The sequence below is a fragment of the Gymnoscopelus braueri genome (genome assembly GCF_963280865.1).
Source record: "Gymnoscopelus braueri genome assembly, chromosome: 23".
Classification (NCBI taxonomy): Eukaryota; Metazoa; Chordata; class Actinopteri; order Myctophiformes; family Myctophidae; genus Gymnoscopelus; species Gymnoscopelus braueri.
The window spans coordinates 30109733-30136550 of NC_137625.1; the positions used below are offsets into that span (position 1 = coordinate 30109733).

At 42.4% G+C, this 26818-nt stretch overlaps 1 protein-coding gene across 1 annotated transcript; it reads left to right on the forward strand.

The window, feature by feature from the left end:
* Positions 1-1825: 1825 nt before the first annotated feature.
* On the forward strand, positions 1826-24885 carry LOC308080006 (DENN domain-containing protein 11-like). The gene is made up of 9 exons (XM_080421691.1): positions 1826-2646; positions 7370-7469; positions 8701-8859; positions 18354-18510; positions 19219-19357; positions 20435-20566; positions 21141-21291; positions 22492-22560; positions 23287-24885. The coding sequence occupies exons 1-9, from the start codon at positions 2178-2180 to the stop codon at positions 23480-23482; spliced, it is 1572 nt and encodes a 523-aa protein (XP_080277817.1). The 5' UTR covers positions 1826-2177; the 3' UTR covers positions 23483-24885.
* Positions 24886-26818: the final 1933 nt, after the last annotated feature.

Here is a 26818-nt window from a genome sequence, read left to right on the forward strand (position 1 = left end):
TTCAACGTTCAGAAACGTTTGACACTCTTTGATTTGACTACTTTATTAACAGTTTGCAAAAAAAGTGCAGAAAGAAAGTAGGCTACAGTTCAATACAAGGTCTGCTAAAAAGATTAAACCCCAAGAAAGCACTATGGCTTGTTTTCATTGGGGTCCCTGTGTACTCAATTCATCAAAACATTTAATGACAATAATACAAATATAATAATACAAATAATACAATACTATGCAAAAACATCATGGGCGCGTTCGAAAATACAGCACTGAGCGCACTGGCCAATACAAACTAATAGGCGAGTGTGCTCCGGTGCGTAATTTCCGAACGCACCCCATATAAACGAGTAGTAATCAAGAAGAAAAATATGTACAGTACTGTTAGTGGGGGGGGGGGGGTCTGGTGATAGGCTTGGACTTTTTACAGGGGCCACCTGTAAGTGCTCTTTTAGAGCGGTTTTGAAGGACAGTAAAGAGTTTTTATGACTGTTGGTAGGGTAGTCCACATTTTGGTGGCATAGCAGTAGAACGAGCTTAACCCCTTGTTTGAGCCAAATCTGGGTTGAACGTGATTTGTGGAGCTCCCTCTGGTGTTGTGTTTGTGGACGTCTTTAACGTTTTTGAAGTAGTTTGACAGGTACATGGGTGTCTTTGTGGTGTAGTGTATCTTGTAGACCAGGCCCATTGCAATTTGCTGTACTGTCTCCTCTACCCTGAGCCACCCCACCCTAGCAAAATTAGATGAGTTGTAGGTGTGAGGCCAAGCAGTAGCCTGTCCAGTTTATTTTGGGATGTCTGGAGCCTTGTTTTTAAGGCCTTTGTAGTGTTATGGTACCATGAGGTGCATGCATAGATAGGCCTAGTCGAAGTGACATTGGATGAGTGCTCCTGCTAGAGTCCTCAGTGTATTCCTACTGACCAGTGAGGAGATCCTGTACAAAAATCTTGTTCTTTGGTTGACCTTTTTGATTACTTTAGTTGCCATTTTTTTCACTGGAAAGATTTGCCTCTAAAATACAACCCATGTAGGTAATTTCCTCTTTTCTTTGACTGATTTTTATCGAGTTTAGAGATAAGGGTTTTTTTCAACCTGCGATTTGTCCTCGTCCGAGACCGAACAAGAACAAATTGCAGTCACAAGCTGGTGTCATGTCGTTTACATATATTAGGAACAGTAAAGGCCCTAGTATGCTTCCTTGCTGAACGCCACAGCTCACTGGGAGGGGGGGACAGGGTTCCATTCGCCTCCACCACCTGTTCTCTCCCCTCCAGATAGGATTCCATCAAGTTCACTGATGTGCTACTGCTATCAAAACCGATTGCTTTGAGCTTATCAATCAAGAGTATGGTGTCAAATGCCTTTTGGAGGTCCAGCATGACCATACCGCAGTATTTGCCTGGGTCCACCTCATGCTTGATGTGGTTGTTCAAATAGAGAAGGCATGTCATGTGTCAGTGGAATGGAATGTTCTGAAGCCAGATTGGAATTCGTACATTATTATTTTTTCAGCAAGATACTTTTCAACCTGTTCATATACTATTTTTTCGTAACTTTCGAGATAGAACAATAGAAATAGAGAGGTAGTTGCTGGGGTCTAATTTGCTTCCTTTTTTGTACAGGGGTTACTCTCGCTCGCTACTCAGCACGCCGTTAAGGTTTAATTTACATGTATCTCATATTATTTTATTCATCTTAATCATCTACAAGCTCATGTTGTGATCATCTGGTAGAAGATCACCGTCTCTAAATAGTCGTGCTGTTGCTGAACGCAGCCTTCCACGAAGGAGTTGCCCTAGTCTCTCTCTCTCTCTCAACAGCATCAGTAAATTTACGAGCACATCCCCACAGTACAACAACTAGACATATAGATCATCTGGATTACATCCAGACACGGCAAAAAAAATCAAACGCAAGGATGAATGCAGCAGCAGAGGAGCCGCACACTGAACATAAAGGGTGACTTTGATCACTGTGTGGTCTTTGAGCTTTAATATAATAAGGTTTCACGGATGGAAGCGGCCGCCGATCGGCTTGATCGGTACATCTCCACCACCAACATCCACCACATCGGCGGGGAGGACAGCGAGGCGAGGCGGGGAGGAGGAGCACCGCAGACGGGCTGAAGTGAAGGCAGGATCAGCCGCCGCGGTGCGGTGGAGGAGCCGGAGCCGGAGGAGCCGTGATGGTGGAGAGGTCCGACCGCGCGCCTCTGCTGGACTGGGAGGAGGTGGAGGTGCCTCCTCCTCCGTCGTCGTCCTCCTCATCCTCCTCCGTGGAAGAGAAACCCGCATCGGATCATCGGCCGGAGAGCAGTCCCTCATCGAGCAGCCGGGCGCTGGGACTGGGAGGATGCACCGCCAGTCCCGGGTTTGGGTGGAGCACCAGTCCGGGGGGTCCGGCGGGGGGTCCCGGCTGCAGCAGGTCCGTGGTGTCCGACACAGACAGTGCCGCCCCGCCTTCGACCTCCTCCTTGGGGGGGATCGGTGGTGCTGGTGCTGGTGCTGATGCTGCGCCCTGTCCCCCCGATACGGACACAGAGCATCCCTCGGGGTTAGGAGGACTAGGAGCACCCGGGGATGTGATCCCCGTGAAATGGGAGGAGAAGGACCAGATCGTGTCGGTCTTTGTGGTGACATTCAACACCAGATCAGGTGAGACTGTAAAAATATGCAATGCCAATAGACATTATATTATTGTAATAATAGCCTATAGACAGTTACCATACATTCAGTGTAGCCTTGGATCAAGACTAACATAGTTAACATGTTTTGTATCTGGAAATCTTTTGTTCCAGGGACCCCAGAAGCAAAGATTTTGGTAAAAAATGTTTGCTTTAAAAAGATATTCAAAGATTTGCACACATTTCCAAGATTTTTCTAAAATAGCAGATCTACAAGCTCATGTGCCGCGCTATGAGCTTGTAGATCAGCTATTTTTGAATATCCAAAGTATATCAGGATCAAGGCTATAGTAATTTTGTATTTGATCAGGTCTGAATTTATATGCACATGTCCAAATCGATAAATTACATTTGTGATAGTGTTGATCCAAGGCTACATTCAGTGAAATTCAAGAACACTGGACTGTAGAAGGAAGTCGGACAAGAATGCAGCATTATCTCACAGGGGAAAAGAAAAGGGACAGATATGAATAATGACAAAAAGCCTCGCCTCAGTCTATATCCAGCTGTACCTACACTTCTGTGATATTATCGAAGCCCAGACTGAAAAGCTCATGTAGGCTAGGAGGTTTATACAAAAGTAATAATGAATAGTAATAAGTTAGGTAGCAGGTATGGCTACATGATGATGTAGCCTAATTCAAATCCTCAGTGTCCATTCATTGAACCCATTTTTGAAAAATCTGAAAATGTGTGCAAATCTTTGAATATACATATTTTTAAAGCAAACATTTGTAAAACATGTTGTTCCAGGGACCCTCCAGAAGCAAAGATTTGAGTTACAAATGTTCGCTTTAGAAATATACACATCCAAAGATTTGCACTTAATATTCAAGATTTTTCAAAAACAGCAGATCTTCAAGCTCATAGCGCGGCACTCTATGAGCTTGTAGATCTGCAATTTTTGAATAGCCAAAAGAAATCTAAAATGACACGGATGATTTCCTGGATTGAACGGGTTGACTCTGAGAGTGTAAAATAAATGTAACCACAATGGCTACATTTGTACACTCCCATTTACAAATGCATAATAAATCACCACTTGATTGATTGATTGATGGATTGATTGATTGATTGATTGATTGATTAATGGAATACTTTATTAACAGCTTTATTATTTATTTATGAACAGTTTGCGAATAGCACAGAGCCATCGTGGCCTGTCCGAAGAATAGAGGTGTCAGTTAAGATGCTGGGACGAGGAGAGTGCTGCTGTGGTTTTAAAACCAAGCAGGTGGTGGTTTCTCACAGACTGGGCCTATTCATTTTTAATGAAGCCTGATGGGGCAAGACCCCTGTGGAATTAAATAGGCAGCCTATCAGGTTACCCACCTGCTACGTCTTATATCGACCACAATCCCGCCATTGAGCTTCATTGACACGTATTGACCGAGTGAAAAACGATATGACGTGTGCATCCTCGAGCTAATCTAATTTGATCTCGTCAGCACGCACACAGCAGTGGTGTAAAGTGACTAAGTACATTTACTCAAGTACTGTACTTAAGTACAATTTTGAGGTACTTTTACTTTACTGGAGTATTTCCAATTTTCAATAATTTTACTTTTACTCACTACATCTCAGAGGCAAATATTGTACTTTAACTCCACTACAATTATTTGAAAACTTTGGTTACGAGTTACTTTGCAGATATAAATTATTATATTATAAAACATACATTAACCACTTTATCCCTGTTTTATATATAGGCTATTTTCAAACATTTTAGTACTTTTACGTTTGGTACTTTAAGTATATTTTCATGCCAATACTTTTGTACTTTTACCCAAGTAACATTTTGAACACAGGCCTTTTACTTGTAACAGAGTATTCCTACATTGCAGTATTGATACTTTTACTTAAGTAGAAAATGTGAGGACTTTTTCCACCTTTATGGGCCTATAGTACCTAATACTATACCTATCTTGAAGATGCTACGTAACATTGGCCCCTATAAGACTTCATGTATAAAGCACTCCCGGGCCCACTCTGTTTTGGTGCCTGGATTTCCCAGGTGCCCGCTCTTCAGAGGTGCCCAGATTTACCTATTGCCCACAATGCTTTGGTGCCCACTCTTCTGGTTACCCTGATAGCACCTTTGTCAAATACAGAACCATTAGAGGAGCCTAAACTAAGCAGAAGAACCACTAGAGAACCTCTAAAGAACCATACAGGGACTGAACTGGTTCTTTGTAGCACAGTGGTGCTTATACAGCACCTCAAGCACCCCAAAGAACCACTGAAGAACCACCATTCTTTTGTGTGGGGCAGGCCCACCAAGGCCGAATGTATTTGATGCAGATCTATTGTACATTAACCACTTAAACCCTCTATATACTCAGTCAACTAATATTTAACCCATTAAGACCTGAGTTACAATTCTACAAATGTCTTCTAAATCCTAACAGTTTTCTGAAAACACTTGCTGTTGCTATAATATCAGTGGTTCTCAAACATTTTCATGTCAAAGTATATGTATTCGGCCGCGGACCCCCCATCTGAAAATTATTTGTTCCAGGGAGCCCCAGAAGCAAAGATTTGAGTAAAAAATGTTCGCTTAAATTTATTTTTATATATTCAAAGATTTGCACAAATTTTCAAGATTTTTCAAAAATAGCAGATCTACAAGCTCATAGCGCGGCACTCGGTGCCGCGCTATGAGCTTGTATATCTGCTATTTTTTAATAGCCAAAGTATAAAATAGTGGTCTGCTCTACAAAAAAGCTCTTTGCCAACACGAGTCACGGCGCATTGCGACACGTTGTGAGCTTGTAGATCGGCTATTTTTGGTGAATGTTGCCCCCAGAATAGTGATGGTAGGGTTCAAGTCCAATATCAACAGGTGACTTGTGTTCTGGTATACACCATACTTCCACCTACAGCCAGTGGTGACAGGTAACTAAGTAAATTTACTCAAATACTGTACTTAAGTTAAATTTTGAGGTACTTGTATTTACTTGTGTATTTCCATTTTCAACACTTAATACTTCTACTCCACTACATCTCAGAGGCAAATATTGTACTTTATAATCCACTACAATTATTTGAAAACGTATAGCTACTAGCTATTTTTTTATTTACATTATTATTACAAAGATACTAACCATTTAAGACATTAATACTAAAATAAGTCACACCGTGACTCGTTGTGAGCTTGTAGATCGGCTATTTTCGAGAGAGTTGGAAAGATTTTGACAAATGTTAGTTCTTACAAGTATATTTTGATGTCAATAGCTTTGTACTTAATTAAAGTCAAGTAAAATATTTAATACAAAATTGAATGTACAAATTTTACTTGAAACAGAATATTTTTATATTGTGGTATTGCTACTTTTACTTAAAGGTAGGGTAAGTGATTTTCTTTGGTTAAAATAAGTGTTAAATAGCTCTATATTCTGATAGTACTCATTGCTATAGAGTGTTTGTTCAGTAAAAGGAGTCTCCTTGTCTCTCCAGCTCTTTATAAAACAGAAAATGCATTTTCGTTTCAGTTTCAGTTTCATTTCCAATTTGATCCAATCAGGATAGAGAACTCAATCAGGATATAGATTAAACAAGTGAAATTGGAAGTGATGACACTAAGAAATGAGCAGGCAAAATTGGAACTGGAACACTATAAAAATGAAGCTTAAAAATGGGTACTTTCTCCTGATTGGCTGAGATTTTGACACCTACCGGAAAATGTATTTTCTGTTTATTAAAGAGCTGGAGAGACGGGGAGACTCCTGTCACTGAACAAACACTCTATAGCAATGATTACTATCAGAATATAGTGCTTTAACCTTTTAACAAAATCCTTTTTGTTTTAACCAAAAAATATCACTTACCCTACCTTTAACCCAAGAAAGCACCTCGGGAAAGCATTTGTGTCATTTTAGATCTTAACCACTTTAACCATTATTATATAGTTTGGCTATTCAAAAATAGCAGATATACAAGCTCATAGCGCGGCACTCGGTGCCGCGCTACGAGTTTGTAGATCTACTATTTTTTTTAAATCATGAAAATGTGTGCAAATCTTTGAATATATATATTCTTTTAAAGCAAACATTTTTAACTAAAATCTTTGCTTCTGGGGGGTCCCTGGAACTAAATATTTCGGCAGTCGGCAGCCAAATACATATGATTTTGGGGGTCCTTGAGATGAAAAAGTGAAAGTTAGGGGGTCAAGAAAAAAACAATAAAATCGGAGCACTGCTTCCACCACTGCCTACAGCCGTGGCCTGGTCAAGAAGGCGGGGAAGCAGGGTGATTTTCACAGTTTATTGCAGTGATGGATGTGTCTAGCCTGCCACCGACTGACTGAAAAACCTCTTGTTGTGTTGAAGACCAACACTGGCTGAGTCACCCCCTGTTTCCTCTGCTCCTATCAGAACGTGTTTGCTCAGCCGCTGCTTGAGAGCCAGAACTCACAACGAGTTCCAAGGAATCCACTGTTTAACATCGGCAAACGTCATAGTGATAATGAATGAATCCCCCTACTTCCTGTAGTGTGTGTGTGTACGCACGCATGAGCATGATATGCGTGTGTGTGTGTGTCTCTCTCGCTCTCTTTCTCTGTGTGTGTGTGTGTGTGTGTGTGTGTGTGTGTGTGTGTGTGTGTGTGTGTGTGGGGGTGTGTGTGTGTGTGTGTGTGTGTGTGTGTGTGTTTGTTTGTAATCAACAGCGTTAATAATAATATTTGTGTGTGTTAGGTAACATGCTGGAGTGGTGTCTGCCCAAGGACATGGATTTGGAGGGCGTGGAGTTCAAAGCCATCGCCAGTGGCTCCCATCGAGTCACCACTGACTTCATGTAAGTGTGTGTGTGTGTGTGTGTGTGTGTGTGTGTGTGTGTGTGTGTGTGTGTGTGTGTGTGTGTGTGTGTGTGTGTGTGTGTGTGTGTGTGTGTGTGTGTGTGTGTGTGTGTGTGTGTGTGTGTGTGTGTGTGTGCGCGCGCGCGCGCGCGCGCGCGCGCGCGCGCGTGCGTGTGTGTGTGTGTGTGTGTGTGTATGTGCGCGTGTGCGCGTGCATGCATGTGTTTCTACATGTTGTAATGTAGAGCAGCTTCAGCCTCCTGTCCTCTTCACCCGTTTGAAAGCCATCGAAGTAGAAAAGCTGGTTCATTTTTCCTTTACTAGCTGAATGCCGTCTTGGCGTCTTAGTGCACATGAAAGGCTGCGGACAAGGAGAGGGAAGCCATACTTCAGAGTATTAGTACTAGGGGGTGCCCCCATGTCTCATTCTTGGCAGGGCAGCACGACATGTGTTGCCTGGCAAAAAGCACAGCAATCTACTGTAGCACATCCGTCACTGGTGTGACTCAGGCCTCATAGAGTGGTCCAGGGAAGTTAGCATCTTCCTGGTTCTCTCTACAAAACGTTTTGCTTTGGATTTCTGATTATTGCAGGTAATACGCTCTGTGGCAAATAAAACGTTCATGATCGCTTGTACGCTTTGATCAACAACATAGTATTTGTGATGATGTGTAATCTTCCCGGCAACCTCTGCAGTCTCATTTGGCCACTTGTTAGCGACTGTCTTTTTTAAGAGATGTAAAAGCTTTCAAATTCACGAGGGGGGTGTTCCCTGAAAATCTCTTAAACCCGTGTTTACCACAGAGCTTATTTCAGGCATTTAACCAAAAACCCATTAAAAAATCCTGTAGACTTTGAGACGATGGAACCGGAAGTGCAAAAAATGCAAACTTGTTTTTCCGCATTGTATGCTGTAGTATGAATTAAGCATTAAGGATACATCTCCATCTTATGTTCTTGGCGGGGGCGCCACAACAGAGGAATGTTGCTTGGCAAAGAACACTGCCATCTGGCACTCCCCATACTGGTGTGACTCAGGCCTTATTCTCTTATTTTCTCTCTCTCTCTCTCTCTCTCTCTCTCTCTCTCTCTCTCTCTCTCTCTCTCTCTCTCTCTCTCTCTCTCTCTCTCTCTCTCTCTCTCTCTCTCTCTCTCTCTCTCTCTCTCTCTCTCTCTCTCTCTCTCTCTCTCCGAAAAACTCTAATTTTTTCTCCCCTCCTCTCTCCACAGCTACTTCCGTAAGGGCAGTTACTTCGGGCTGGCCTGTTTCGCCAACATGGCTGTGGAGAGTGCGGTGGAGAGGGGCGCGAGGATGAAGTCAGTGGGCATCTTGTCTCCCTCATACACTCTGCTGTACCGGTACATGAGCTTCCTGGAGCACCAGGTCGGGTAAGGAAAACCACCACAGCCCCTACGAAATCATCACTGACACTCAGTGGCACAACACAAATTGATCAAGGTCATCTGTAAGGTCCACGCACATACTCACTTGTCAGCTCACTTGTCAGCAACGACTCGAGGGAGGGCGGTGCCCGCCGTCAAGTAGTTCGGTTTATCCAGTTGTCCAGAACCGCCGATCCAACCAATATGTTCATATACGGTAATTACAGTATATGGGCATATACTGATGACATCAGGGATATATGGGCATAAAAGGGACACAGGTAGACAGACAGAAACAGACATCTCCAAATATGGGCACAAAGGGGACACAGGCAGACGGGTACAACCGGTACTCTGACAAAGACCCCAACACAGCCCCGTACGGCCCAAACCTCTAGATGTGAAGGCCGCGTAGCAGCCCGAAACCTCTAGTGTATATGTTATATGGAAATTGGAGAAGGAGCACTCGTTTTCACCGCCCCCCAAGCAATTCTGTAGAAACAACACTGGAGGGAGCCACGAGCCAGGCTTCCCAACTAAAGTGCACACACATATATGGCCGCGACCACACACACACACACACACACACACACACACACACACACACACACACAATAACTATTATCACGTGTGCGTGTGAACGCGTGTTCAGCGTTCCCCTAGCGTAGCTTCCTGGTTGCTACGTGGGGTGGAACAACAAAAGACAGGTCCGCGTCGCATCAAAGCCCCGCCTCGCCCCGAAGCCCCGTGCCTAAAAACGAGCGCTCTGTCTTCAATCTCCCTGGTTCTCCAATCTCCCTGTGACATATATACATTTGTCATAATATGATAAATAGTGAAAATAGACGATTATGAGCTTGTAGATTGGCTATTATCTCTATTTTGTTTTTGTAATTTAATTCTAACATTTTGAAATGATAAATGTTGTGAGCTTGTAGAGCTATCTTTGCAAATTTTAAGAAATTGAATTTCTCGATTTCTTTTGAAAATCTTTGAAAGACATTTCCAATAATGACACGGCAAAAATATGGACTCCAGGATGAAAGCTAGTTGATAAGTAGGTCGGTGTACAACAGTAGGTAGGCTAGCTGGTGAAGTTGACTGTATCATCCACGTCACACGGAGAGGATTCACACCCCAATCTGTCACACTTTGAAAAATGCCTCTTTCACCTCTTTTCTCCCCTTTGTTCACGTTTCCATTCTGCACTCTGTTCTTCCTTCAGAGTTCCCACAGACACTGTTGCCCTGTCTGGCCTTGTGGTATGCATTTTGTCATGCTCCTTACTCGTCCAACACCATCCAATCCCTCCGTCTCTCCTAGTTATTTACTGATCCCGTCTACTTTGTACAAAGGAGCTCCTGTTGTGCTGCCGGTCATGTCCGTCTCTGTCTCTCTCACGCTGTTTCTCTCTCCTTCACCCATTTTGACCGGGAAACAATCTGTGTCATTTATTTTTTTTCAATGGCTATTCAAAAATAGCAGATATACAAGCTCACAGAGCGGCACCGAGTGCCGCTCTATGAGCTTGTAGATCTGCTATTTTTGAAAAATCGCGAACATTTGTTCAAATCTTTGAATATATTTTTAAAGGCAAACATTTTCAACTCAACTCTTTGCTTCTAGGGATTCTACAAATGTCTTCTAAATCCTAACAAAAAAACTTGTGTTGACATAATATTTGAAAATTATAAAAAAAAAATGCAGATCTGCAAGCTCATAGCGCGGCTCTCAGTGCCGCGCTATGAGCTTGTAGATCTGCTATTTTTTAAATAGCCAAAGAAATCTAAAATGACACAGACGCGTTTTGAATGGGTTAAGCATTGTATGTTCCTGAATTCAGGATCATCACATTCACATGCACACTAGCCTCGATCTCCAGGCTTTTATTGTTTAGTGTTGCTAAAAAATAAAAGCCTGGCCCAGCGCGTCGGTGTACTCGGTATAAGGAAGTGTTTCACTTCCCAACCAACCAGAGTGCAGTGGGCGTCGCTCGTAATGTTGTGTTAACGGGGCGGGGGTTGACGGACAGATCGGTGAACCAATGGGATCAGCCGCAGTCTCTCGCCGGCTCTTTACACCCGCCCCTCTATACACGAAATCAGGAGCGTTGGGGCAGTCTACATGCACACAAAAACCTGCACATATTGCTGGCTATGTAGTAGAGCTTCAACTCTCGATTATTCTATTAGTGATTAGTCTATCGATTACTTTTTCAATTCATCGAATAATCTTGAAGCATGTTTTTTGATGATTTGATGATTTATTTTATGTATCAGCGAAGCAACGCAGAAAGATACTAATCGTGGGGCTGGAATAAAAATATTTCACGGGGGAAATATTTTCATTTCTGGCCAAAAAGTGTATTATAGACGTGAGGTGGGGGGCTCAGAGTGTTCCCACTAATAGTCCTGTAGCAGAGGCCCTCAGATTTTGAGATACCCCTACCCGAGTTAGAACAAAACACAAGGACCCATCCGTGGCGAAAGTTTTTCTTTCCGTCGTGAAAATGTGTCTTTCGCTGTGACGCCATGCTGTGGAAAACACGCCCATAGGCTAAGCTCTGCAGGACGTGCCGTGATTGGCTAGCGAGACACATGATGAAATTAATAATTACGTAAAAAATGTAAGCGCGTCACCTCGCAGGACGTGCTGTGATTGGCTACTGAGATGCATGATGAAATTAATAACTCATAAATAGCACTGCTCACTTCACACTGGGTGTGATTTTTTCTTATCTTTAGGGTCTCCCATTAATGAAATGGATTGTTGTGAAATTTTATTTTGGGGCAAAATTTGTTTTTTTGGCTCTTCTTTAGACTACCCCAATCTCTGAAAAAGGCAAATCCGAATAGGGCAAAGGTGACCAAATATGCTATAACTTGAGAATGCTCACTCTTATCTTCATCAAATTTGCTGAGGTATGAACCAGCGCGTTTACCCTACATCACCAAAGAGTCAGAATGTAATTTACCTAAAGAAATAATGAAATATAGTCCTTTAAACATACCTTTACCTTTTGGAAATTGTACTTTTGTAGTGAGGACTCCTCTACTTTCCCTCATTTAGAAAAAAAACATACATTTATGTCAAATAATCTGTTACTGCATAGCCTCAGATGCTATTAAACAATAACCAGTGGTTGTGTGGAGAGATCTAGTACAGTTTTATTGCAAATGAGACTTCTTTAGACATACCCCTAATCACAGTATTCCATTTGTGTAATGCTTCTCTGTATTGAGGCCTGCAATTCTCAACAAAATGAATTAATCTATGCACCTTTGATTTGGATGTGTATATAAAAAAGTTCTTACTGAAATCATAAATTCATATTTCCATTAATTAATGACATGGCTTTGTGTTGCCCCTGCCACACACAGCAATCATGTGTGAGTGTGATTGAATATGCTGTACTTTGCTCACATACATAATTGCCTCAACATTGCCCCAAATGTTGCCCCAAAATCACAACAACAGATATTCAGGGAGGGTTAAACAATGCCAACTAAGAAGGAATTTGACTTTTAATTTGATTTGGACTTTTATTTGGTATATATAAAGTACAAAAAGTAAAGTGTTATTCCAACATCTTACTATCTTACTACTATATAATTGACAAAAGCTCAGAAAGTTCGTGCGGGATTCGCAAGCACAGGATCACTCCACATGCCTCCAAGACCCGTTACAGACTGTTGATCAGAGCTATGGCTATGTTAGGCATCTTACCCCACCTCGATCAGTGATCAGACTCTCGGGTTGATCGATTCTCTGATTTTCCTATCAGACCCTCAGCCTGATCACAAAAAGGGACAGAAACTTCAGAAGAGCATGGACACCTCCACACCAACCCACAGAAATAGTTGACTTTCACACACCAACTATGGATAGCGTCTGCAATTCATGCCATGCTGTTATGTTCCCCTGGGAAAAATCAAAAGGTCCTGTTGGTAAGAAGTCCTTCCGTGACTGTTGCCAATATGGAAAGATCCAACTCCAAACATTCATGGACACCACTCCTAGACTACAATCTCTGTTTGACAGGGACTCTCTCCAATCCAGGCAATTCATGGACAACATCAGGCAGTATAATGGTTTAGTATCAATGGCTTCCAGGAACGTCACTGGTAAGATAGTGGAGTTCAAAGGACAAGGACCAAAGACATTCAAGATGAGTGGCCAGATGTACCACATTACTCCATCTGCAATCTTTCCTGACAGTACAAAGAGGCCCAAATTCTCGCAAATCTTTGTCTTTGATCAAGATAATGAAATTAAGAACCGCCTTCATCAAGCAAAAGGAGATGAACTTATTATGAAAGACACATTGACCTTGATTCAAGATGAGTTAAAGACAGTCAATCGTTAAACCCAGGTAGGGCCCAAATAGTTAGAGCTTGCATCCAGATGTCACCACTATATCTTGCAATGCAGAAGAATACATTTAACATCAACATGAGGATAGATACAGCTGAGAAGGACTTCTCTAATTACCTCCTTGAATTAGGGGAAGACAGACTCGCACATGGACACACTGAAGTTCAAATCCACATTCCGCCACACCACTTGGTTAAAGACTTGAATACATTAATTTCATACACCTTCCCTGACCTGCAGAATGAATGTATTGATAGACACAATCTTCTCAAAGGCACTGTATACACTCCGCTAAACAACGATATCCGGTGTCACGGTTTGAGTCAGGGCAGATTGTAGGACCCAAGCGCAGGAGAGACAGAGGCAGAACTGGTCGGTTTAACGGGTTTATTAACTCAAAAGATAATAATACAAGCAAGGGACTGAACTCACGATGTAACTACACGTAACACAATACAATGAACAAGCAAGGACAGGTTGCAAACACAGGGCTTAAATAGACAGGGAAATAATAAGACACAGGTGAACTCAACAGACAATCAACACTGGGATAGGCTGAGGGACTGAGAGGACACAGGAGGAGAACAAGACTAATCAACAGGGAGGAGAGACAAGACAGGAAACCGTAACTAGGCACAACAGGAAACAATACTACAAAATAAGGTCCAGAACAAAAGCAGGGCAACAACAACAGAGTAACAAGACTAGATACAGAACAGAACAATGGCCTAATAAGTCCAAGACCTTATAAGGGCAGGAAGGTCTAAATAATAAAGTCAAGAGTCCGCGGCCCGAGGAGCGGACCGAGACAGGCCTAAAGAACAGGCCATAAGTGTCCACGACCATATAAGGGCAATGGCAGTCTAAATAATATCAAAAGTCCACGGCCCGAGGAGCGGACCGTGACATCCGGGAGATCAACGACAGGTGCATGGTTGAGTTCCCTGGAGAAGACAGAGTATACTACTCAGCTGACTCAATTAAGGAGGAGAACCACAAGAACTCTACGCCTGTGGAATTCCTAAATTCACTGACACCCTCTGGACTCCCTGACCATATTCTGAAACTGAAACGAGGAGCCCCAGTCATGCTGTTTAGAAACCTGCAAGCAGGTGCCGAGTGCACTCTCAGGAATGGCACCAGAATGGTGGTGGTACAGATGATGGACAAAGTCATTGAATGTGAGATTGCAGTAGGGACAAACAAGGGTGAAAGAATCTTCCTCCCAAGGATCCCTCACCATGACAGAAGTGAAGACCTTCCCTTCACATTATGCAGACGCTAGTTCCCTGTCAGGTTAGCATTCTCTGTTACCATCAATAAAGGTCAAGGCCAAGAGAATGACAGAGTTGGCATCTACTTACCTCAGCCGGTGTTCGCTCATTTATTTATTGTTTTAAAAAAATATGTCCATCATATACAATAACTCCATTTGCCCCGAAACCTGCCTCAGACTGTTTTTAGTTTTTTTGCAAAGCGGCCCTGACATCTAGTGTCATTAATTATGATGATTTGCCCAAATATGTAGTTCCACACTGATGTCATTAATTATGCTTATATTTTTGCCTAAATAAGGAGTTTTGTTTCTGTGGCTGTACCAATATAAGTGTTAACGTGTGGAACATCACTGCATTGTTTTACAGAGACTTGAAGACTTCACTTTCATCCACTTTGTTATTATTGTCTAAAATGTGGCACTGGACCTTGGATCTGAACAGAGGAACAAAGAGATCCTTCGATGCTGCTGTAGCAGTGGAACACAAACTGTACTCCTTTGGAGGGTACTGTAACTTGAATGACAGGGACCAGATTGCAGTGCATGTCTTCAATACAGTATCTTTGAGATGGATTCAGTTGCCTCCTGTGACAACTGGAAGAGGAGAACATCCACCTGAGGTTCCCTCCAACTGTGTGTATCACACAGCTGTGCTCATAGACGATATCGTCTACATCTGGGGGGGTGCATTGAATTTTCAGATAGAGGAGCGTGACAACTTCATATATATCCAGGGGCATGACTCCAACATGCTTTATGCATTTGATGTCGACACCTACAAATGGTTAAGGCCCAGTGTTTCTGGGAGTGTTCCAGAGGGGAGGAGTACCCATTCAGCCTGTGTCTTGGGGAAGGTCATGTATATCTATGGAGGATCGAACCAGCTGACTGGACACACTAATGACATGTACAAGTTGGACACCACCACAATGGTCTGGGTTTTAATTAACACCACAGGCACTCCATCACCTGTTTCATCAGAACACTCTGCCACCATCATTGGGACAAAGATGTTTGTATTTGGGGGCTATCCGGAACAGGACAACAACATCAGAGTGTTTGACACAGAGACCAACTGCTGGCTGAACACGCCTTCTGCACAGCTTCTTCCAGAAAGACGCTGGGCTCATTCAGCCTTTACCTACAATGGAGAGCTGTACATATTTGGTGGATACTCTTGTCATTTGATGCAGAGATTAAACGATCTGTGGAAATTTAATCCAGAGACCTTTTCCTGGAAGACTGTTGAGCCCAAGGGGAAACGCCCATTTCAGAGTTGTATGTCCTGTTGCATGGTGGGAGATCGTATCATCCTCTTTAGAGGATTCAGAGACAAACCCAGTGTCCTGTACATGCTAGACTTGAATCCTGGTTTGAAGATGTTATGTAAGCTAGCAGTTATTCAGTATGGTCTGGAGCAGTCAGAACTCCCACACGACATCAGGTGGGAACTGGCAGCCATGACAGCAACTGAATAAATAATGCAATCCGACAAAGACAACCATGTTGTCTTTTGTGAATTATAATTTTTTATTTGTTTACATTAACACATTTAGGAAACTGAAAAAAATGATATTTACTCGCGACCCATAAAAATGTGTCTGCGACATAAAAATAATAGGCGGGTGCATATATGAAAAAAAGCACCGTGCCCTAAAAAATTGGAACAAAAGGTTTCTCAACAGTTTTTTGTAGGTGTCCTGAATAACATACTAAAAGTTTACCAAAGTTTGACCACTTTTAAGGTGTTATTTTCAAGATGGCATCCAAGATGGCCAAAAAAGCATTAAAATAGCTTAATTCCTTCATTATCTATCCTAGACAAGTACGTTTTATGTCTAATTCCATGTTTTTGGGGTCTGGGAATCCATTGGACCAAATTACAGAGATACAATTAGATAATTGTGAAATCCAATATTTTGTTTGTGACTCTATTAAAACACTCTGAAATGGTCACCCGTTTAACTAATTATATAATAAATGTCCAACTACTTATATTTCTTTTTTACTGGAACAAGGCTTCAAGATATCCTCAAAACACAACAAAACCTAATAGTCACACTTTGCAGTAATTCAGAAGGTGGTGGCAGAGAATATTGTCAGTTGATAGATAGTATTGTTTTCAATATTGAAAGGTTTTGGATAGCTCTGTGGATCAAATTTAGCCCAAGCTAAATTCATCTTTGACTATACACCACACCCCCAAAAAAAATCTTGCATTATGAACCAATCTCTCTGCACCCCTCCCCTTATCCACCCAACTTCATAACTCCTCCCCTACATACACGAGAATATTTATTTTTCTCGTGGACAAGCACAGTGTCATCTTGTAGACACAAGATTTTGAAAAACATTAAATAGATGTTTTAACACATTAGGAAGGCAATCAGTGTGAGTGTGCAAAGAGGGGTGGGGGTTGTTATGGAGGTTAGTGTAGAGCTGTCAGAACCGAGTATCTACTGGGTGCCTAGTCAGAGGGGAGTATGGGGGGTGGGTCTGGTCTAGAGTTTAGTGGGCCTAGGGTTCCCCTCAGGTGGGTAGAGGGGAGTATGGGGGTCACTGGGTCCCCCTATGGGGGTCACTGGGTGCTCCCTGGGCACTTGGAGCGCAGAAGAGCAAAGTTAGGAGCCAAGGAGACCTTGAGCTTCTCCTCTCCCCCATGTCCGACGTGCAAAACCTCCAACAGAAATTATACGCCATTTCAACGAAGACAGTTTTGCAAATGATACATGAAAGATAAACTTGTATCTTTGCCAGATCTCACTCCAAGTGGCTTAGGGAGCCTGCGCTCTCCTCGTTCTCAGCTCCTCCAAAAGCAAATTAGCATTTGGGATGCAAACAATTTCTAAGTCACGGCACGCTGGAGGACGGAGTGAGGAGGAGGCAGAAATTAAGGTATTGGAATTTAGCTAATGCGTGAGGCTGAGAGGAGTGTCCCTATGTCACCTGGCTCACTGGATAGTCCCACTGGTCCCAAGTGGACCTCCACGCTGGTTCCCAAGATAGGCACTCCCAAGATAGGCTCTCTTGAGTTAGCATAGGTAATACATATGTATGTATGCTGGCCCAAAATGGACCTCCTGGCGGGTCTGGCTGGCTCCTATGCCCGAGATAGGCGCTCGTGAGTGGGCATAGGCGTTCGTGAGGAGGGTCAGCCCCCCCATAGTGGTGGTTGTAAGACCTCCACGTGGTGGTGCATGACTGTGTGTCAGGCAGACAAGGGTGTATGTCGGACTGGCTCACAGGAGAGTCGGTGGTGGCTGACCATTAATATTCCCAGGGCCCCCAGTGACTTATCATTATGGCTCAGAGCGTCCTCTCCCCTCTCCAGAACAGCTCCAGAACAAAAACTTGGTGTTTGCCGAAAGCAATGCTTGTTTGTTGGATAGCAGCAGAGACACAGCCCCTTATGGGCGTGGATGTCGGTTAGATTGGGATTCTATGGGGAGACTGGAGCCCAGGGCGTCATGGGCTGTCCCCTATACGTACCTTCTTGCTGTTAAAATTATCCAGAAAAAAAGATCAAGGTTCAAGCTTATTGCCAGCAGTACCAATCACAAAATAAAGACATGTAAAATTTATTTTGCACTAAAACCTCACACAACTACTAGTCTCAGGAATAAGGAGATGTGCAGCCTGTGGTTCGTGCTCAAAGGCTCGAAAGTCCCATAGCCTTAAGGAGAACTCCCTCTAACGCTATGGACCAGAGCTACCGAGAGGCCAGACCCTGTTTTTCTAATGTCCAAATAAGTTCAGCTTCGAAAAAAAAATTGTTTTGTTCCAACAGCATTCAGGTTAATTTCTTATGTGTGTTTGTTCATTCTTTGTCATTGTATTTAATTTCCACCAGGCTCCAGCTGCAGACTCCTGGACACTACTCTCCATTGGAAGCCTTCTATGAAGACAAGAGAGCTCTGCTGCCCCCCAGTGGCGAAGGGGCTGTTACTGTGTGTCCGGCCAACGCCTGGGGAGCTGCACTCAACCACAGCATGCACCCTGAAATGAAGGTTGGGGACTCATCTGTTATTAGTGTTGTACCCAGTGATGTAAAGTAACTAAGTGCATGTACTCAAGTACTGTTCTTAAGTACAATTTTGTAGTATTTTTTACTTTATTTCCAATTTTCATTACTTTTACTTCTACTCCACTACATCTCAGAGGCAAATATTGTACCTTTACTCCACTACAATTATTTGAAAACTTTAGTTACTAGTTACTTTGAAGATTTTGATTATTATTACAAAACATACATTAACCACTTCAGCCCTATATACATTTAGGCCGTATGCAAATAGCAGATCAGATCTACAAGCTCACAATGCGACGCATTGTGAGCTTGTAGATCTGCTATTTTCAAAAGATTTTTTATAAATTTGAGAACTTGAAATGGGACATTCTGCATAATGATTACTTTTACTTTGGGAACATTCTGCATAATGAGTACTTTTACTTTTGGTTCTTTAAGTACATTTTGATGCCAGTACTTTTGTACTTTTACTCAAGTACATTTTGAATTCCGGACTTTTACTTGTAGTATTGATACTTTTACTTAAGTAAAACATTTGAGTACTTTTTCCACCACTGCTTTTGCGTGAGGTATTCATTTACGGGGAAAACAAACAAACATAAAAAGATGAAATATAAAGACAAAAGGTTTCTTTGCCCAACAGTGACAGTTTGTTAGCTATAAGGCTTCCTGTACTCCTGTGTTCCAGATCACCCACCCAGCAGGCTGCATGTCCCAGTTCATCAGGTTCTTTGGGGAGCAGATCATGGTGCTGTGGAAGCTGGCTCTGCTCAGGAGGCGTATTCTCATCTTCTCCCCTCCTCCTGTAGGGGTGGTCTGCTACCGAGGTGAGGAGTCCACACGCTTTTCTTTCATCTGACAGTGTGAGCTATGACCAGTGGTGTAAAGTAACTAAGTACATTTACTGAAGTACTGTACTTAAGTAAAAAAAAAGAATTAGGTACTTTTACTTTACTGGAGTACTTCCAATTTTCAATACTTTTACTTTTACTCCACTACATCTCAGAGGAAAATATTAATACTTTTACTCCACTACGATTATTTGAAAACTTTAGTTACTAGTTACTTTGAAGATTTAGATTATTATTACAAAACATACATTACCCACTTCAATTCAATTCAATTCAAAGGGCTTTAGTCCTATATACACTTCAGTCCTATATACATTTCGGCCATTTGAAAATAGCCGATCTACAAGCTCACAATGCGTCGCGATGCGACGCATTGTGAGCTTGTAGATCTGCTATTTTCAAAAGATTTTAATGCATTACATTTGAAAACTTGAAATGGGACATTCTGCATAATGAGTACTTTCTACTTTTGGTACTTTAAGTACTTTTTGATACCAATACTTTTGTACTTTTACTTAAGTACATTTTGAATTCCGGACTTTTACTTGTAAGGGCGCGCTCCCACCGCACTTTTATTTTACCTCTGGGGCAGAATCTGCCAATGCTTTGTCAATGTAAATGCGTGGATTCACGCAAGAGCAGATCTTTCCGCCTGTCGCGCAGACCGTGCGTTTATCCGCTCTACACGACTTGTCCATTGGAAGCATAAAACTGCTGGAGGCAGGAGCTGATTTCCCCCCTCTGTCCAATCGGGTGAGTCGAAGGCGGACCGTCCCAAGACTCAGGAAGCACCATGGTGCTCAAGGCAGAAGGCGGTGCGGGCTACGGGGAGGGTCCTGAAAGTGAGTGACAGGCACGTCACTCCCGTTTTTTTAGAATCCGCTGGCTGCAAAAAACTGTGGCCGCGCACAACCTGCGTTTAACGCCACGTTTTGTTGGGAGCGCGCCCTAACAGAGCATTTCTACATTGCAGTAATGATACTTTTACTTAAGTAAAAAAAATGTGAGTATTTTCCCACCGCTGTTAATGGGTGTCATCTCCTCTCTCCTCAGTCTACTGCTGCTGCTGCCTGGCAAACGTCTCCATCCCAGGAGTGGGCGTGGCCGTTCCAGAGTTCCGCCCCTTCTTCTACGTCAACGTGGCCGACATCAGCGCCCTGGAGAACGAGCTGGCCTACGTAGCATGTGAGTGGACTCAGCAGGCATGGTGACCAGAGGCCCCTTTCACTGCATGTCATTAATCCATTAAGACCGGGAACGCATCTGTGTCATTTTAAGATTTCTTTGGCTAGTTTTTGAAAAATCATTTTTTTTAAAGCGAACATTTTTAACTCCGATCTGTGCTTCTGGGGGTCCCTGGAACAACATATTTTGAGATGGGGGTCCGCGGCCAAATACATATAATTTTGGGGGTCCTTGACATGGAAAAGTTGGAGCACAGAGTTTTTCCTTACCGCCGTGGCCAAGCGCTGGCTCATGGGGGAATGTAGGGACTTGGTAGAGTATGGCCTTGACCTGCTCTATGTGTAAAGTGTCTTGAGATCTCATAAATAAAAATTATTGATTGGTTAATTGATTGATTGATTGATTGTCTGATGATTTTACACATGAACACTTGCCATACTGTGTGTGTGTGTGTGTGTGTGTGTGTGTGTGTGTGTGTGTGTGTGTGTGTGTGTGTGTGTGTGTGTGTGTGTGTGTGTGTGTGTGTGTGTGTGTGTGTGTGTGTGTGTGTGTGCGCGCGTGCGTGTGTGTGCAGGCACCACTGAGAAGATCTTCGAGGAGAAGAAGGATCTCTATGATGTATACGTGGACAACCAGAATGTGAAGACCTACAGAGAAGGCCTGAAGCCTCTACTCCGTCTCAGCGCTGCAGACAGGGACAAGTACCGCAAACTCACTGAACAGAGGTGGGCATTTGGGCAACACTGTCACCACCATCCCTGTAGCTGCCAACGGCCACAGCTTTTTCTAACATTGTGGCAACCTGGGGGAAGTGGAGGCAAGATTCACAATCAACTAAGAGCTTAGGGACTCCTCTGTGTGGGGTTGACAATGGCTGTTTCCCCTTGTTTGCCGCAACATAAACATTACCAGAAGAACAGGGTCTTAATAACAGCGTGGCTTCCCTGTGCAATCTTTAGGTATCAATAGCAAGTTTTTGAACAAAAAATATATTTGGTAATTACCATTGTAACTAGGTAATTACCATTGTCCATGAGTCTTCCCCTGGTTTAAACAGCAAATTTCAAAATTGCAAATGTTTGCTGCCATTTCACTTCAAACAACCAAACGGTTGGTTGAAGTGAAATGACAGCAAACATTTGCAGTGTAAACATTTATGGGGGTAAAAAAAAGGGATGAAAGATTTATTTAAGCTGCGATCCATATTGCAGAGATCGAGGTACGGTAATTGCAACTGTAAAGGTCCTTACACACCGGCGAATGTGCGAATATACGCAAAATTCGGACTTGTTCCGAATAATTAAAAGACGCTTTTTCGCTTCGCTTTTCCGCTTTTTCGCGCCATGTACGCTTGCATTGACTTTATAAGGTTTTAAAAAAAAGCGTATTATTCGCCCGAAAAAATCGCCCCGGTGTGTAAGGACCTTAAGACCCGGGATTCAACCCCAAACATGTACTTTCTACTTGCTCAGCTAAGTGGGAATCCCCGCTTATCCAGGGGAGGTAGTTTAGTTGGTTTATGAGCTTCAGGCAGGGCTACTTGTGAACCAGTAGGTGTCCTACCCAACACCAGTGTTTACATTTCTCAGTGGAAGAGTAGGCACTAGTAGGCAGGCCAGAATATTGATTAGAATATTGCTTTATTCATTAAAATAAGTTTCGGATTGCTGCTTTATTACTGCTGCCAACTGAACTGAGATAACTGCATAAGCACACCAAGGAAAGCTTCCATTGCATTTTTATATTGGTTCTATGAAAACGTTAGTGGTTCTAAAACAAAGCAAACTATGGATCTTGACCACTTCTAATGCTGCTGGCCTATAAAGAGTATAATGAGGTGTGTGTGTGTGTGTGTGTGTGTGTGTGTGTGTGTGTGTGTGTGTGTGTGTGTGTGTGTGTGTGTGTGTGTGTGTGTGTGTGTGCAGGCAAATGTTGCTCTATTCACAGGAGGAGAATGGAGACTGTGTTTCCAGTGAAGAGGATCTCTTTATTCTGTAAGTATATTGAAATACATTCTGTTTAAGTTTATTTTCGGGTAAATACTGTATGAATATTAGATTACTCAAGGCCTATTCTGACATCTGGGGAACAACTGTAGACATTGGTGTTCACTGTCCACCAGCCACGCAAGACGATCCACAACTCTGACTGCCTTTCATTGTATTGCACAGTGGTGGAACGTAACTAAGTACATGTACTCAAGTACTGTACTTAAGTACAATTTTGAGGTATTTGTACTTTACTTGAGTATTTCCAATTTCCAATACTTCCACTACATCTCAGAGGCAAATATTGTACTTTTACTCCACTACAATTATTTGAAAACTTTAGTTACTAGTTACTTTGTAGATTTTGATTATTATTACAAAACACACATTATCCACTTCAGCCATTTAAACATTTCGGCCATTTGAAAATAGTAGATCTACCAGCTCACAAAGCGTCACATCTTTCTACATTTGAAAACTTGAAATGGGACATTCTGCGTAGCGAGTACTTTCTACTTTTGGTACTTTAAGTACATTTTGATACCAGTACTTTAATACTTTTACTCAAGTAAATCTTGAATTCCGGACTTTAACTTGAAACTGAGTATTTCTATATTGCAGTATTGATACTTTTACCCAAGTAGAAAACGTGAGTACTTTTTCCACCACTGGTATTGCATTACACTCTGACGTTGCTGTTAATCAGAATCACCTGTCATGTCATTCCTCCAGCTTCTTCCTGGAGCAGAACAACAGGATTTTCCAGACTCTGAGCGAGGTGGCGGGGAGCCCCGACCCCACCCTGACGCAGGAGAGCGTGAGGGCCATGGGCCTCGACCCGCACGGGGACCGGCTGTTCTTGCTCCACCTGCTGGAGATCTATGGCTACGACACCCTGCTGGTGTCGGACCAGCTCTGCTGCAGCTGAAGTGCAGCACCGCCTGTATCTGCCCTTTCATCACGTTGGTACTTTAAAAAGGGGGGTTATTCAACTTGAGCCACTTCAAGGCCCTATAACAGTGGTTCTCAACCAGTGGTCCGGGGACCACCAGTGGTCCTTGAGGAGTTTCCAGGCGGTCCCCAGCTAAATGATGGAGAGTTGGTAACTGATGGAGAGTTGGTAACTGTTGCAGAGGTTTCCAAATGGACCCTTATAGATCTTTAACTCTTAAGAGCGTAAAATGAAACCAAATGGACCCTTACGGGTCCATTTGGTTTCATTTTATGCTCTCAAGAGTTAAAATATTGTTAAACATCTGCATTACTTAAATTTCAAGAAGTCTATACAATTAGAGAATGTAGAAGAATTGTTATTTTGACAAAATCTTATCCAATGATAACTATTTATCAAATGATAAATATTCTACATTTTGGGTCTGAGAGTCTAAATCTCATCAAACGGTGGTTCCGTGGCTCAAATGCCGAATAAATAATGGACCTTGATGTGAAAAAGGTTGAAAAACACTGCCCTATAACGTTAGCCTCCCAGAGACTCTGGTACCGCTATGAACCTCTAGAAATGCGGATTACAGCTCTGTCTGTGCTGTTGTTCGTCATGGATCTGCTCTCACAAACTCAGACGTTGACAGGATCAATGGTAAATGTGGTCAATTCCACATTGTACAACGTCACCTGGAGGCAAGCTCACTCTCCAGTTGGAATTCCTCCGTTTTGGCTGACTGAAATAATGGATTATTTTCAGTTAAGTGTATTATAGATGTACAGAACGATCCCAGGCTGTCATACAGCACGCCCCTGGGTGGATAAGGACCTGTTGATGTACATAATTATGTGCTTTGTTGTCCTGCTGGATTCCCTTATACTTCCATTTACTGACTTAAATAGTAGTCAGTAAATGTGTGGCTACCCTGACTCACTTCACTTCCCATCTGTAAGTGAATGAAAGGTCTACTGAGCTTCTTTGACGATCATGGATGTGCAACATGGACCGCTAAGCTACAGCCGTCCTGTAAATACAAATGCGGACTCATAACTTATTTGCTGTGTGTATGTGTGCTTGTGTGAGTGATTTGGGGGTCTATCTCATCCCAGTTCCCTATTCTTGTTTCAAGTGCTGGATTATAAATTGTTAAGTGCATTCATCATCTCAGATCTGGGCCTAACATGTGCCATTAGTAGGTTAGAGTGCTTATAGGTAAAGACCCTGTAAACAGGAAGTATAGGCCTATAAACAGGAAGTAGGCATATAAGCAGTATTGTGTATTCACATTTTGTCAGACCACAGAATAATGTTATAAACCACCCAGCCAAATTAGAATGGTTAAAAAAAAAAGTATATCAAAAATTGGTTTCAAAGTCATGAAAAATAAAATGCAGGTACTTTTTTGCAGGGCTGTGGGGGGGGGGGGGTCCACTGAAGGCAGTGAAATAATTATTTTAGCCAAAAGATGGCGGTGCGCTCTAGGGTATAGCATGACCAGAGTGTAGAAAAGAGAGTAATGACACGCTTTGATCTCGCCGCAAAGCGGGCTCCTATGGGCTATAGTTCCAAACATTGGAACTATCTCATTGAGATAGACAGAGCACTTCCGCATTCCATTCTTACAATGGGAGTCGACGCTAGTGTCAGAACTCTCTTTATGGCTCTGAGCATGACACACTGGCCTAAGATGGCGGTGCACTCTAGGGTATAGCATCAGGAGGTATACCTTGGGTGTACAGTGGCATAATTCCTAACTACACCAGTCTTCTGATTCTGATGAACATCACTGAAACTCACCTGAGCGTCCCATCAGGTGAGGTGATTAGCGCCTCCCAGAAAAACTCCTCTCAGCAGGAAATGCCCAAACAAGGCATTTCCTGTTTACAGCCCCTTTAAGAATGCTCATATAGGTATACCATAAGCATAAATGCAGATAATCTATAGCCATTTAATACAAAATAAATAAGAAGAAGGGTTTTCGTGCGACAGACAGCCACTGAGGGTCTAGATGACAGGCTGTAATGAGAATGTAAAATTCAAATCTTTTGCCATGCATCGCATACAGTAGTACTTTAAGCTGATCACAGGAACCAATGTAGTACTGATAGGGGACCTTAGAAGTTGTCAAGAGATGACATTTCAATAAGATATAGCAAGTTTAAAATATGAAGAAACGAGAGGCTCTGATCTTTGAATGTCTGGCTTAGGGCTTTTTGTTTTTAATTGAGGTAAATTATTTTCAGTTCTCAGCCCTGCAGCTGTGTTGTTGTTGTTGTTGTTGACGACCGTTTTTGAGCCGTTATATTGATAGGCCCCATGCACTTCAGTGTTTCTGAAGCAGTGACTTGGGGAAGAATATCGGATTGAGATGTTCTGACTTTAATTACAGAGGACTATAAGGCCATTTGATACATAATGGGCCTGCATCTGAATACAGAGATGTGAAACTAGTTGAGACCATTGTGCTAAAAATGTGAAAATGTACAAATCCACTGAAGTGCGCTCACTTTTAAGGCCTGTTAAGATGCTTCTGAGAAGTTCAAGTTGCTTTCGTCACTGTAAAGCAGTGGTGGAAAAAGCACTCACAAAAATGTACTTGAGTAAAAGTACAAAAGTATTGGTATCAAAATGTACTTAAAGTACCAAAAGTAGAAAGTACTCATTATGCAGAATGTCCCGTTACACAAGTTTTCAAATGTATAAAATATGTATAAAAATCTTTAGAAAATAGCAGATCTACAAGCTCACAATGCGTCGCATTGTGAGCTTGTAGATCGGCTATTTTCAAATGGCCGAAATATATATAGTGCTGAAGTGGTTACTGTATGTTTTGTAATAATAATCAAAATCTACAAAATAACTACTAACTAAAGTTTTCAAATAAATGTAATGGAGTAAAAGTACAATATTTGGATCCGAGATGCAGTGGAGTAGAAGTAAAAGTATTGGAAATTGGAAATACTGAAGTAAAGTACAAATACCTCAAAATCGTACTTAAGTACAGTACTTAAGTAAATGTACTAGTTACTTTCCACCACTGCTGTAAAGTGCTGTGTCCTGGAGGAACGCGGTGCACCATACTTTAGCCTACCTGAACCACATTCAAAGTTGTTAATGAGTTACACTCTGCAATACTTCAGTTTTATTTATAGTCTTTGCTTTGATTGTAAATATTCAATAGTTGTGTTTTTCTATTTCTATTTGTTTAATGACTGTAAATATCCAATTACCGCTACGTCTATCTGTGAAGGAGCGGGGATCAGTTGAATGTGTTTTATAATCATAATCATAGAACCTGCAATCACAACACTGCATTAAACA